This window comes from Eleginops maclovinus, chromosome 16 (assembly GCF_036324505.1).
Source record: "Eleginops maclovinus isolate JMC-PN-2008 ecotype Puerto Natales chromosome 16, JC_Emac_rtc_rv5, whole genome shotgun sequence".
Classification (NCBI taxonomy): Eukaryota; Metazoa; Chordata; class Actinopteri; order Perciformes; family Eleginopidae; genus Eleginops; species Eleginops maclovinus.
This window is the reverse complement of record NC_086364.1, coordinates 15,926,073-15,940,350: the sequence shown is the minus strand read 5'-3', so window position 1 is coordinate 15,940,350 and position 14,278 is coordinate 15,926,073. Positions and strand designations below refer to the sequence as shown.

The following is a 14,278-nucleotide window of genomic DNA, read 5'->3' as shown; positions in this document are numbered from 1 at the left end:
CATTTCAGTCATATTTCAAAACTTCCAACCTAAACACAAATATGTTACCAACATACCAAGCAATCACATTTGAGAAATGACAGCCTTATCCAACAACCTGCTTTTAATAAAGAAAATGATTACAGGTAACTATTACTGATCAATTAACCTTTGCAGTTTACTTACAAAACTCCAAAGGAGATTCCGTTCAGAATAATCACAGGTTTTCTTTGGACAAGTTTTGTTTTTGATTTTTCCATTCACCCACAAGAACTGCCTAACTTCGAGTAAGGAACATTATGTGTATTAATATCACGATCATGTGGTTTTAAGCACAATTACTCGCAGTGAAATGGAAAACACCACAGGAAACTGTAAATCCTTCCTTACAAAATGCTTTAATATTTACATCATAAAGAGAAGAGAATATGTAAAAGTTTAAAGAACACATGAATAACAACTTTAGACATTGCTATGTCTCATTCCATCCTCTTTCAGTCTTTCACATTAGTGACACTTTAAAAAACATACCCGTCCTGAAACAAAAAACACATGCCAACGTTCTTTTTTTAAAAGTCCTGTAAAAATCAACAACGTGTGGTTCTCTAGGAACATTAAATTATGATGACTGAAAGAGCAAGTGTTGCTCTTCATGATGGAGCTAAAAAGGAAAACCAGTTTCACTACAGGCCCTCTTTGGAAAATAAACACATTATTTTGAAATGTTTTGCATTATGTAACTTGTTGGGAAAGTGCCATAGGTTCACTTTATAGCGTTTAATATTTGTGATGCCAGAACTGGAGGCTGCCAATATGAAGAAAAAAATCGTAGCTGCATACATGTGCAACAGTGCAAAAGGTCAATTGAGTCAGACGGTGTGACGCAAATAACTTGCACTCAGTTTTGACACCCATTGCCATGGCAACACATTACAGTAACTTCATTATATGGGCCTGGAGAAAAGTTACCAAATAAACTTGGTTTAGGGGAAGAAAATAAGCATCATTACTCTGCTTTGCAAAATACTTCTTGATCCATGTTCTTACAGATTATAAATACATTTTAAAATATGTACACGGCAAAACAAATAATAATCTCTATGAAAATATCTCCATAAAGCCACATTTCGATTTATCTCAATGAAATCAGCCTTGCAGGGCTAGTGCAGATTGACACATGGAGCTTGGACAGTGGATCACCTCTCCTCAGGTTTCACAAGTCAAACATGATTTAGATCAACTTTAACACTTTTTGACCCGGCGCAGTGGCTTCCCACTGAACGAGCCCATGGGCGGACCAATCGAGTCCTTTTCCTCCACGACCAAGAGACGCCTCACTCTGCGGCCAATCAGAGCAGCCCGCCACTCCAACCCACTGAGCACTCCCGCTTAAGGTGCATTTATATTGAAAAGATCAGAGTGGGACTGAATAAGTGCAGGGCAAACATCTCTTTCATCACACACACAGACACAGACACAGACACAGACACAGACACAGACACAGACACAGACACAGACACAGACACAGACACACACACACACACACACACACACACACACACACACACACACACACACACACACACACACACACACACACACACACACACACACACACACACACACACACACACACACACAGAGGACGTGACGGCTCCTCACTGTGGTCAAACGGTGGCACTGCAGCCGTGCTCTCGAGGGGGGATTAATCTCATTAGAACATTTTTCCATTATTCTGCTAATAATCCATAGCAACAAGAGTGTTAACTCTACACACACAGTGCGTCCTGATGTGGAGATTAGGTGTTGGCAGTCCATGAGAAAAATCATTCGGTTTGATATGAATCTGGATAGTTTACTAAATCTGAAATGAAATAGCTGCACGCCAGAAATGCCAGAGAATGTGTGGCTGTGTCTCTGCTGAGTTTTTCTTTTTTGTCTGTGTGTTTTTGTATCTCAGAGGTGTTTCTATATACAGTGTCCATACATGTCTCTCAGCCCCTCCCCAACCTCTCTGCTCTCTAGCTGTTGGTGACAGTAGTGCCGCTGCCCAGCTTGATGATCATTTGCTGGCAGTCGTGGAGGGTCCTCTTGTCTCCCAGCTTCTCCAGGGTGCGGGCAGCGTCTGCCAGCATGCCCACCCTTTGGCCGGGAGCCGACAGGAAGGAGGGAGGGAGGTAGCGGCACGCCAGCATCACAGCCTCTGCCTGCTCCCGCTGGCCCGGCCGCGTCTCGCACTCCTCTGCACACAAAAACACAAAGGAACGTTGTTACCGTGGTAATTTCAGAAGAGCTTTACGATGTCATCAGCCACCGACGGCCAATCAGACTGCAGCCGCTTCTTGCTTAATTACTGATGGGATTTAGTGTTGTGAACAATTGGCCAAAATAGATTAGAAGCTGATTAGAGCTACTAATTACCGCCATTCAGTGTTTCCCAGCTTTTATTTAAAACGAATCAAGGAAACACACATTTAAAAACGCTGCTTGAAGAGCGGAATCCACAGTTGAAGTTTATCAGTAAGTTTAAAATGCTTTTATTCTTATTTGTCAACTGCTTTAAAGCTAATTAATTGCAGCTTGATAACTCACTAATAAAATATCCAATACATAAATGGCAAATACATCAATTAACGGAATATATCCCATCTGAAAAGATGAAGGTTTGAGGACAAGAAATAAGACATACATTTAAAGCAGCAAAAAGCTAACTAAAAATTCCTCCTACAGATAAAATAACATGTTGCAGAGTTGATGAAAGTATCAAAACAAAAGTGCATCTACCCACAAACACACACCTGTTTTGGCTCCAGGTGTTGCCCTGCGTCGCAGCGAACGATCCAGGAGCTGATGTGTGCGGGTGGGACTGGCCCCCGCCATCAGCCTGGCTGTAGCTTCATGGAGGAACAACTGGAAAGAGATGAAGGGAGAGAAATGAGGAGGAGGGATGGTGACTCATACAAATATCCAGCTCTACCTCAGAGAGACTTTGAAGCCTAGTGAATAATGCTGCTAAACACTTGCCTCAGGGGTGTGTGTGTGTGTGTGTGTGTGTGTGTGTGTGTGTGTGTGTGTGCATATATGTGTGTTGTAACACCTCCCATTTAATTTCCACAGAGAACTGCACCGTGGCCTGCCTGCAGATATCTGCACAGGAAGTATTTGGATGTATATACAGCACACTATGCGCTTCTCTTAATGTGTTGCCATATTGGCTGACTGTTTGCCATTCCAGCCCTTGATGCCTGTGCCTAGATACTCTACAACAGTTTATGAGGATTCTATTGGGTCATGGTTGTTATTTTTATAAACTTTTATATTTATTGATTTTTGGTTTGCACGATTAGTCATGGTTTTCATTGCTTGACAATAAAAACACAGGAGTAGGTGTATTCATCTTGTCTGTCAATTGTGTTTGGATGTCTGCTTGTGTTAGAGTGAGAGGAAATCAAATTAAAATCAGTTCAGACAAAATTTAAGTTTTGCAAGACAATGAATTTCCTTCAAACTCTGCAGTACGTACTCTCCGCATTGCAGGCCTGAAGCTGTGTGCCAGTTTTCGTAGGGAGCTGAGATCTTGCTGAAAGCCCTGGAGCTCTGGTGGGGAGGCCTGGTGGACCCCTGCAGGACCGCTGGTACCCACCAACCCTGACCCGGCAGGACCGGCCCCCTGCTGCTGCAGGCGCCACACATTGGTCCTCATCACCAACAGGAGATCACACAAGAGCAACTGGACGACCTAGAGAGAGAAATGGCCAAGCATAGGATGCATTAAAACTCTATTGATGCCACAAGCTGCAGGAACAGCACGGACTGATGACCTGGATGCTCAAATTAGAGTGTAACTTATTTTTTAATGACCTGGTAATTATTTTAAAGTGTTATTGTACACGCTAAATCTATCTCATTAATTGTAATTATAAGAAACAAAACATTCAATACTCTATATGTTAGCACAAAATATCACAGAGATATTAGCCGGCTCCAGTCAAAGATGAAGGGCATTCTGCACCCTCACTATGTGTGTATGTGTGTGTTTGCTGCTGTTAGTGGCCCAGCTCTGTGTTGCACTGCAGGAACATTGCACTCCGCTGAGACACACATGCAATGCAACTACAATGCACCACAGCTCTGGCCGCAGTGAGCTACCTATCCACCAGCATCACCATCTGCTGAGCACCAGAGGGGAGAACACCGCCCTATCACAGAGGAGCTGCTGCAGGGGGATTCACGGTCTGTGGCAAAGAGTGTGGCGTTGTTTTGTGAAATGTGTGTGTGCGAGTACTCAAGTGATTATGTGCGGGCAATTTTCTCTGTTTACAATTTTAAGCACGCACATGTTTCGGCACATCTGTCACTCTGTGCATTTGTGTGTACTGTTTGCATTTTTTTGTATTTCTAATGCAAAATATAATGAGCACAATCTGCAAGAGCCTGTGTGTGATAGTGTGTGAGCGTGAACCTTGTCTAAACTGGAGCTGTGGCAGTGTGGTCCGAGGTTGAGGCTGTCACGAAGCAGAACGCTGGCCTTGTCGCTGTAACTCAGACTCAGCTGGCAGTTTTCAGGCTTGGACAGCAGAGCCCTCACTGCCCTGAATGTGTTCAGACACGCCTTGGGCAGAAGACTCCTGACAGAGCGAGGGATCAGAGAGACAGAGGACACAGGTTAAAGGAGTGGAAGTGTGTGTGTGTGTGTGTGTGTGTGTGTGTGTGTGTGTGTGTGTGTGTGTGTGTGTGTGTGTGTGTGTGTGTGGCATAGCTTTATGCCACACACTCTAAGGCTAGCAGGGGGAAGTTCCTGTGTGTTCATGTTAAACTCACTCTGCGTTCTGCAGGCTGCGCGGCAGGTGCTCAACAGTTGGGTACAGCCGCTCCGCCGCGGCGTCATCTCCTTGGAGCCAATTGATGATCACCACGGTAACCGAGGACCACCACTTTGAGTGGGGGTCGCAGCCTGGAAGTTGGAAGAAAAAATGGTCAAAAGCAAGACACCCGCAGACAAACAAACAAACAGACATGCGAGGATTTGAATCCCCCATTGCCCACTTTCACATTTAACATGAATTAGAGTGCGAACACACACACACAGACAGCTGCTGTCTGTATTTTGACCTCTGAATCAATCTGTTTCTCCCCTCTGGCGTAATCACAACATGCTGAGAGAAAGCTGCCATTTTGACGACTCCCTCATTTGGGAAAATTACTCCATTTAACATTTGGGCAACACGCACAAACTTCTGACACTGCGAGCAACCTCAAGCTCTGCCAAGAAAAGTCTCCTAATAAAATTCCTGCTAGACACCCCTCCCTCTCTCCCTCCCTCCTTCCCTCCTCTCAAGGTGATCACAGATTTGACAGCACTGAAGATAAATGAAGCAATCTAGTGAATGCCTCCCTTTCACCTAGCCCCCTTTCGCTAAGATGTGTGATCATTGAGGACAAAGGAAAGTGGTGGGAGTGTAAGTCAACCAAGTGGAAACGGTGTTACTCAATCTCAATAGTGTAAGACCTAACTTTATCCATCCACTTATTATTTTGCGAGCTCATTAAGAAAATCAAACAGTCAAGGGAAGGTGACTGAAGGATGCTGTAAAAGCAAATCCAATTATCTCAGATAGAAAAGTAGTCATGAAGGAAACAGCCCTAATGGAACACTCAATAAATTGATGGAACCAAGAAACAGAAGCAGGCTTAGTCAGTAATAGTTTGGTTGCCATGGTTTTAAAATATGTTTTTAGTCTGGGATTCAGAGGCTGATATCATAAATTGGCACTAATGTAATTTGATGTTAAACTATAAAAATGCGCCAAAGGTTTTATAGAATACACAAGATAAAATGTCTTCACAGTGCTTGGTTTGCATCTCCTCTGGTAAGATAATGACAGGCACTTACCGGTCACAGTGGCCATGTTGGAGCCGATGGCAAAGGACTGGGAGGTGGCACCAGCCGCATCTGATGCACTTATCAACAGCTGGAGATACTCCAGAGCATCGGCATACTCCCTGAGGAGGGAAACACTATATTACTACCAATTAATTTTTAAATTATGCAATCCTTTTTGTTTAGTGTCAAATTGTAATGGCATACACATTTCAGTTGGGTAAACAGTTTTTTTTCTCACCCTTCTCCCTGGTTGGGGCTTTTCTCTCCGTGAGGCTGAGCCACACAGTACAGAGCTTTCTCCAGGAGGTGTTCCCTGAAGGCCTGAGTCACCTGGGCCAGAGGATCCACTGTGAGAGCACAGAGAGACCATTAACATGAGAAATACAGTTGTGTGTATGTTCAAAACAGATGGCAAGGCCACATGGGGTGTGTACTATATTTTGTCTGCACTCACCAGTATTGCCCGCCTGGCTATAGATGCTTTCTTTAGGAGTGCTGCGAATAGCCCAATCCCCATCCACAAAGAAGCGATGACCGAGTGGGTGACACAGCCACTGCATAGCTGGAGGAACGCTGCCACTGGACGACAGGCAGGCCTGGCGAGCGCTGCTCAGGAAAACACGCTACAGGGATAGAAAACTAAGTTAGGTTCATTTCTAACATAAATTGATTATGGACAGAATGACACAACTTATAGTTCACAAATGATGTTTCATCAGGTCCCATTAATTACAGAGGAGCTAAACATAACCTCTCAACTGCTTGCTAAGTGAAAACCATTTGAATTCGAAACAGAATTATGTGAAAAACGTCATTCTGACAGCATCAAAGCATAAACTATTGAACAAAACATAAGATTTAGCAATTGGGTTTGTGCAAGTGCGAACTAAGGGGACTTACAGAAGTAAAATGCAGGATCCTTGGCATGCTGGCTTTGACCCGTAGAGCTGCAGACACGTAGACCTCAGCCAGACTGGCAACAGGCAGACAGGAGCCAGCACACTCTGCCAAGTTCACTGCACTTAGAGCCATGTGCACTGCTGATAGGTGGCTGCCATTCAGCTTACCTGTACAGAAATAAGACAAGAACATTTGATTTAGAAATGTATATTATTAAATGTTTTAGAATATAATTTTAATGATTATTAATTATGGTGATGGAACAATCATGAAAAGGCTTTGCAACGTTAGCCAATAAGCCTTTACTCTTCTTCTCAACATAAGCTGACAAAGGGGGACGGAGCTTTAATCACCAGAGATTCTGCCACTTCAATAAGCCACCAGATACAGTTCAGTTTCCCGCAGCGATTTCATTTAGAAAATGTGTTGTTCCACCAACCGACCTGTCATGTGAAGCTGGTGGAGGCGGTGGTAAACCAGGGCTGCGTCCCGGCTGCTTTTGCAGGCATCTTCCTTCAGGGGGCCGTCAGACCGCAGCCCTCCAGCCCTGGCAGCCAACCAGCGGCCCACCCAGAGGCGCTGGAGGCAGAATCTTAGCAGGGACCAGAGGGCAGAACAGGCCAGGTCCAACTGGGAGATGGGTAAGGGACGACCAAGAGCCTTTAGACAAGTCCACAGGTTCTGACTGGCCTGGGCAAAATCTCCCTGGGGGAGGAAGAAAGAAAGAAAGAAGGAGATCATATCTAACTCTTCAGGGAGAGTGTTGGCATGTAGAGCTTTCTCTTGTTGATTCAATCTTTGTGTATTGATTAAAAGTACTCTAGCCAGGTCCAGGTCAGCCTGCTTGCGGTGCCTCCAGAACAAAACAGAGGATCCAGAGTGTGGTCTGGTTACAGGCTCTCCATACACCAGCAGTCGGACCAGAACCCCCGACACCAGAATACCGTTCACCAGCCACACCAGTAAGGTTGGCAGCATCCAGTCCATCCAGCCCCACGACTCCGCTGCAGAAAACACATTTCATTTAATATTTTGTAGTCTTAATTTATACTTAAACCGACATTTCAAGACTGTGGAAGTCATTATTGTCTCATCTAAATTGTTTGATTATTTCACAAGTCAACTTTGATTGTATGTTTTGATTATTATCAAGGATATGCTAGCTCCGGCCTCCCTATTCCTAACATTATTGTTCAAATTAAGCAAATTCAAAATGTTTCTAGATTTATCTTTCTACGATCTTCGTAACATGACGTCAGGGCCCTTACATTTCCAAGCAGCTAATTTCTGTGACACTCTACTGACTTCCTTCTACCTGCGATATCCACACCCAGGACGCTCCTTCCTGTGTGATGTGAGGCTGCGGAGCTTCCAGCTGTGCTGCTGCCGGCGGAGCAGAGCAGGGCAGCCAGAGGGTTGAGAGAGAGGAAGAGGAAGGTGAAAGTGCACAACGCCATGCGGGAGCGGTCCAACATGCCGCCAGCGCTGCCTCCTGCTGTGGATTTGTCCATGATGCCCACAGTAGGCTGCTGAGTTGTAGAGAGACCAGAGAGATACATTGATGTGAGTAAACTTAATGATAGACAGAGACTTTAACTTCATCCTTTATTTTGTTTATGAAGCACAACGGTGATTGAACTTCGGCCGGGATTCTAAATGCAGCATGAATCATGCAAAGCATTAATACCTTTGTGTCCTCCACCATCGGACTGTCGGGCTCTGAGTCACTGCTACAGTGTGAGAAAGAGGTGGGGGAGCCCACGTCAGAAGCAGGTGGGGTGGGCAGCTCATTCTTCACATCAGCCGGTCCATCGACCTCCATGGCAACCAGGTCCTTAAGAGACTCTGAAGGAAAAAGGAAAGGATGGGCGCGGTGACCAGTTAGAAAGTCAATCAGCGGTGCAAAAGTAAAGACATCTTCAAGCCTCAATTTTACCTAGTTAGAGGCTGTAGAGGACTGTTCTAATTTCCGTCAGTTCAGGATAACAGTAGCTAACTAAGACCTCCTCCCAACAGGTCAACTGAACGACTTCAAGAAATAGAAATGATTGTAGAGACCCATTGCGGAATAAAGAAGAGCAACAGGTTTAAAGCACATACTGTTTTTCTGGGCAGCCATTTTAAAAGCCATGTTCTCCTGTTTGAGCTTCTGGTTGGTCGACTGCAGGTAACGGATGTAGTCGATGGCTTTCCTCAGCACTGCAGACTTGTTGAGCTATGAGAAAGAATAAACATCAAATGATAACCTTCTTACTCTTTTCAATGTTGATGAAGCACAGATTATTCTTTGACAAGGAGAGATTGCAATGGAGATAAATATCTTCGTACCTTGGCATCGGAACCAGCCACCAGATCTTTGAGCTCGAGGATTTTGTCATTAATAGAGGAACGGTAACGCTTCTCAATGGCGTTGTGGGCTGTGCGCTTCTCTCCCTTGGGTGGCTGGCCAAACGGCTTGCCGCTGATGGCGATGCGGTTGATGGGCAGCTTATCAGTGTCCACCATGACGGGCACAGTGGTCAGGATGGTGCCACCACCCATAAAGGCCTGGAAGGGGAAAGATCGCTAAAAAATTTAAGGAAGACAGTTCCCTAAAGAGTGTACACTAAAACCATATTTCAGTTATTGTATAAAGTCAGTATAGGGTTGCATTGGATGTGCCTACCTGCAGTGAAGTGCTCTGTACTGGGGTGGTGGAGGCCAGGGATGTGGAAGAAGCCATAGTAGTAGTCAGCAGCAGAGACTCCGCCTTGATGAACTGCGGCTGCAGCAACACCTGAGAAGACACACAAGCATAATTACAGTTTAGATACACAGTTCTGCTTTCGGCTCAGTAAAACACAAACAATACAGTACATGCAGAAGTACTCAGGCTCAGTCAGGTGCCAGTGTGAAACACTTACAGGTACTTGCTGTAGTTGTTGTACTTGTTGTACTTGTTGTACTTGCTGTACGTTGGGTGCGATGGTTTGAACAGGCGGGCTCACTGACGTGGCCAGGAGAGGAGACGTGGTGGTCAGCCCTTGGATCTGAGCCTGGATGGTCACCGGCTGCACACTCGGAGGTGAGGAGGACAGGAGGGTGGTTGGTTGGCTCACACTACTGGGACTGGTAGCTGGAAAATAGTATTGCAAAAAATGTGTTTAACTTTCATTCAAGGATGTACAGTATAATTGTATGCAACATCCACATTTCATAACCTGCATTTTTATTATTGCTAATTAGCTTACATCATCAACAAGACCCCTATATTCTTCATACAATATTAATATTTTGAACACTTCAGGAAACTTGAGAGATGTCAGACTCCAGTACTCCAACAGCAACGCTCTACTTCTACTTGATGTAGTTGAACAGTATACAAAAAGAAATAAAAGACCAATCATTACATTGCATCAGTGGCTGGTATCAGTCTATTACCTTAGATTGAGCTGATTTTTCATCTGATACATTAATCCAGTGTATTTTACTCCATGTGGCAGTGATTTGTGATCTTTGAATCTTAATTGACCTTTCACTTGTTACATCCTGGAATATATTTTATGAGCTACTATTAAATCAGATAGAAAAAAATACTAGTAATTATTGGTTGTAAATGCAACTCTATTACACTACATCATTGCCCGGTCACTAGGTGAAATAACGGGGTTTCAGTGAGTCATCTTTTCTTATCAGCTCTATCTAGGTTGGCATTTACAATCACCTGTCAGTACAACAATCGTGGCGTTATAAAAGTAGTAAAAAAAAATTGTTTTATTTAGTTTGCAGACTGTCATACCGCAGAGCAAAGTGTATCAGATTAGGAATTGGATTGATTCAGTTAGGGTTGAATGACCTAGTGTCCATAGTAAATGCAATACGCTTTGCTCGGCAGTGGAGTTACATTAGGTTATGTCAGTAATGATAATTTTGGAAAATGTATTGATTTTACATTGATAATTGCACCACGTTCAAAACCAAACACTAGAGCTTCTCTTGTCTTAAAACTGAAACTGCTGATCCAAGTCCTAAACAATTCCAAAACAAGGCAGTAGCCCCTCTTGGCACTCCAATAAATCCTACTCCATCAAAGAGTGCTTACTTGTGTAGCTGCTCTGAGGGCTGTAGTTGATTCGGATCTGTTGGGACTGAGGCTGGACATGAAGTGCCTGCTGCTGCGGTTGGGGCTGGGGCTGGGGCTGAGGAGGGGATGTGGGAGCAGGCGCAGTGAAGACGGCCTGGGGCGTCGAGGTGAAAGGTGGGTTTGGTGTTGGCGAGCCATGAGGTGAAGCTGCCTTTGCCGGGGCTGAAGGGCTGAGAATGGGTTGGGGCTGCTCTACCTGGGGCTGTCTGAGGGCCGGGGCCTGTGGCGGGGAGGCCGGCTGAGGCCTTTGTGTGGAGTTGGGCACCTTGGCCAGGGGGGACTGCTGAAAAGTGGGTGGCTGGAAGGCCTTGTCTGGGGTGGAGGAACTGCGGGTGATGGGTGGGCCCAGGAGTGCATCCAAGTGGGGGCTACTGCTTAGGATGGAAGAGGAAGGTGGAGGTGGAAGTGCGGTAGTGGTGGTTGGAGGGGCAGGTAAGGTGATGGACTGGGTCAAACCGGGAAGCTCTTGGGTGGGAGTGGGCACTGTATATGGGGTGGTATCAAACAGTCCTCCAAACTCCATGTCCTGGTTGTTGATGAGCTGTAGCATGTCTGTAAAGAGAGAAAAGAATCAAAGCCACTCATTGCCACCGAGTTGCAAGATTTTCCAGTTGCAAATTGGTCTGAACCAATATTTATATACATGTTTACAGTGTTTACTATATAAGAGATCAGAGAGTGCCCCCATAAGAGAGTTACAGAATGGAATTGTAAATCTTCAAAATGCTATAATCACTGTATGAAGAAATAACTTAATGCAAGAAGGATGTAACATACATCTAACAAATCTACTAGTGCTGTGTTGGATAAGAATGCATCATTTTGCCCCTGAACCAGCTCTCGTCATAATGTAAAAAATGAATACAATTAATAGATTAAACAATAAAAATACTTGTTTTGTTAAAAATAAATATTTGGGGGGTTTTTTATATGGATTTCCCCCAAAGCGGGACTCAAAAAAAATTGCCCCAAGCAACAGATACACAACATTTGTAGTTAATAAACTTCTTCATCTTCATCAACCAATACTATTATGATATTGCTGCAGTTATGGGTGAAGGCAGTACAAAAGGCAAGCAGAAAACCGTCATGTATTGTGAAAAGAAGTTGTGAAACAAACAGGATTTTGGTCATGAAACTATTGACTAGAGGGTTCACATTAGTATATGAACCTAAGATATCTATATTGACTGACGTGTTTAATGGATATTGATTTAAACTGTTTTAAACATATACTATTCAAGGTGCATGTAAGGCCCTGTTAGATTTATGACTCGGTAGCAATATGCAAAATTAACCAAATATGTAACAATCTCTAAATTTGATCTGATGAAACTCTAGAGAAATACATAGCTCGAAACTAAAAACTGCGTGTATGATGTGTCTGCAGTGAAACGCAGCTCTCTGGAATTACACTCCAGTGTTTTGTATGAGGTGATCGCTCTTGTCCAATCAGATCGCGTCTCAGAGACTTGCTATGCCGATCAGCCCAAGACAGGGAAGAGAGCGAGCGCTGTCTGTGGCTGCGCGCGAGGTTACCATCGAGCAAAATCACAGAGGGTTACTGTCGGTCAAATTTAGGAAGGTGACGAGTAGGTCTGCAGGATGTGTATTTCCGACTAGAGTTTACGCAGTGGTGCTTTTACAAATAAACTTTGAACAATAATACAGTATTATAATATTTAAATCTGGAAAATCCCTAGGAAAACAACACTACAATAGCTAATTAAGTCTTTTATTTAATATAACATCAAACGAGTAATGTGAATGACACATACACATTTTCATTTATTAAGATGCCCACTAGTTTATAATATTAAAATAATAATAAACGAGTAACGAGAATTGAACTATAACACATACATAAGCAGTTTAGTTTATTAAGATGTCCACTAGTTTTCAACAAAAAAATAAAACCAGCGATGAGAATATGACTATAACACATACATAAACAGATGCATGTATTAAGTTTTGCACTAGTTTTCCATTTTGAAAGATGTATAGCGTTATTACAAAGCACGTGTTTAAACAGGAATACGAAATGTATCATTGGAGCACATTGTAAAAATAAAAACATCCTGACACATTTTCTACAATTCAAGTCTAAAGTCGGTCAACCAAGGCGGTGTGAACCCATGAAGGGGGAATGAACGACAGTAACCCTAGTCTGTGGAGCAGGCTGGGGGCGGGGCGCACTCACGACCACCTAGCTGTACGTTAGCCTCACCCACAAGCATTAGCATAACCTATCTTATATTTTGTTAGAAAGATTGTACGATAATATAATAAGTTCCGATAGTAGAAGATCAAAAATGGGAACAAGACCATCTCATATTTCAGAACCAAAGCAAGCATCTAAAGAAAATGAGTTAGCTGAATAGAAGCTAGTCTAGCTAATGATGAAAGCTACGCTGTGAAGTGAAACCTTTAAATTGACCACTGGTATTGCTTTAAAATCGTATAAATGAGATGTTAGACTACATATTAGATGTAAAACACATAGTGCAAGCCAACTAAACACACATAGCATGCAAGGTGTAACGTTAGCGTTAATGTATAAGCAGTCTTTAGCTGCAAACGTTTGACACAACTGTATTAGCTAGCACACGCTGTCAATTTTCTTACCATCAATGTCGCTTAAGAGGGCCGTGTCAATATCGTTGGGATCATGAAGCGACAGAGTTGGATCCAGGTTATCCAACGAAGGATCGTCAAAAGACAGGCTGTTCATCTTTACTCTTGTGTGTGGCTCCAATGTAGACTTGACTGGCTGTAGAATCGCTCAGAGGAGAAACACTTCTCACGTCCCTACATTTGCCAAAACGTCAGATCCAGAGTGTACCTGAACAACGTGAGCTGGAACTTTTTTTAATTGAATGTCAACTAACTGCTCACTCTTACCCCCATGATCATGCAGGGAAACTTGTCAAACCAAAGCCAAACACTGGAGCTCATTCAGTACTAACATGCTTACGGAGGCAGCCGGGAGGACCCGCCTAGCCAACCATGATTGACAGGCGCGACAGCCAATCACTGCCATAGTACTGGATTCCCATCTCTCTTGTTTCTCAGGGTTGTTTTGATTATTTTACTGAAGAGGTGACAGCACCATGTGGAGCTCATACAGAGGGGCTTAGACATAACTATTCACTCAAGCCTTATAACTTTGATCCAGAAATACTCAACTAAAAGTCAAGATTAAAAATGTTACTTAAGTAAAACTAACACAGTTTCCTCCGAGGTGCAGTGGAAGTAAAGGACAGTTATGTCAAAAGTGAAAAAAGAACGAGGTATCATACTCTCAATAAGCATGTTATAATACAATAGTATAATGGCTCCAGAATAAACATATATATCTATTTTAAAAGTATTATAAAATTATTATCTAATGT

At 43.5% G+C, this 14,278-nt stretch overlaps 1 protein-coding gene across 2 annotated transcripts; it reads right to left on the bottom strand.

Annotated features, from left to right (window-relative positions):
* Positions 1 to 358: 358 nt before the first annotated feature.
* srebf1 (sterol regulatory element binding transcription factor 1) lies at positions 359 to 13,830 on the bottom strand. 2 transcript variants are annotated; one of them, XM_063903906.1, is made up of 19 exons: positions 13,512 to 13,830; positions 10,845 to 11,438; positions 9,667 to 9,878; positions 9,429 to 9,539; positions 9,092 to 9,328; positions 8,864 to 8,978; positions 8,451 to 8,608; positions 8,079 to 8,292; positions 7,583 to 7,767; positions 7,207 to 7,468; positions 6,764 to 6,930; positions 6,318 to 6,486; positions 6,102 to 6,210; positions 5,873 to 5,982; positions 4,801 to 4,933; positions 4,442 to 4,607; positions 3,503 to 3,718; positions 2,778 to 2,889; positions 359 to 2,221 (listed from the first exon to the last, which is right to left on the bottom strand). In XM_063903906.1, exons 1-19 carry the CDS (start codon positions 13,615 to 13,617, stop codon positions 2,001 to 2,003), a joined length of 3,597 nt encoding a protein of 1,198 aa, XP_063759976.1. In that variant the 5' UTR covers positions 13,618 to 13,830; the 3' UTR covers positions 359 to 2,000. The 2 variants fall into 2 exon arrangements, with proteins under 2 accessions (XP_063759976.1, XP_063759977.1); XM_063903907.1 differs by having other exon boundaries at positions 9,092 to 9,310.
* Between the last annotated feature and the right edge of the window lie 448 nt (positions 13,831 to 14,278).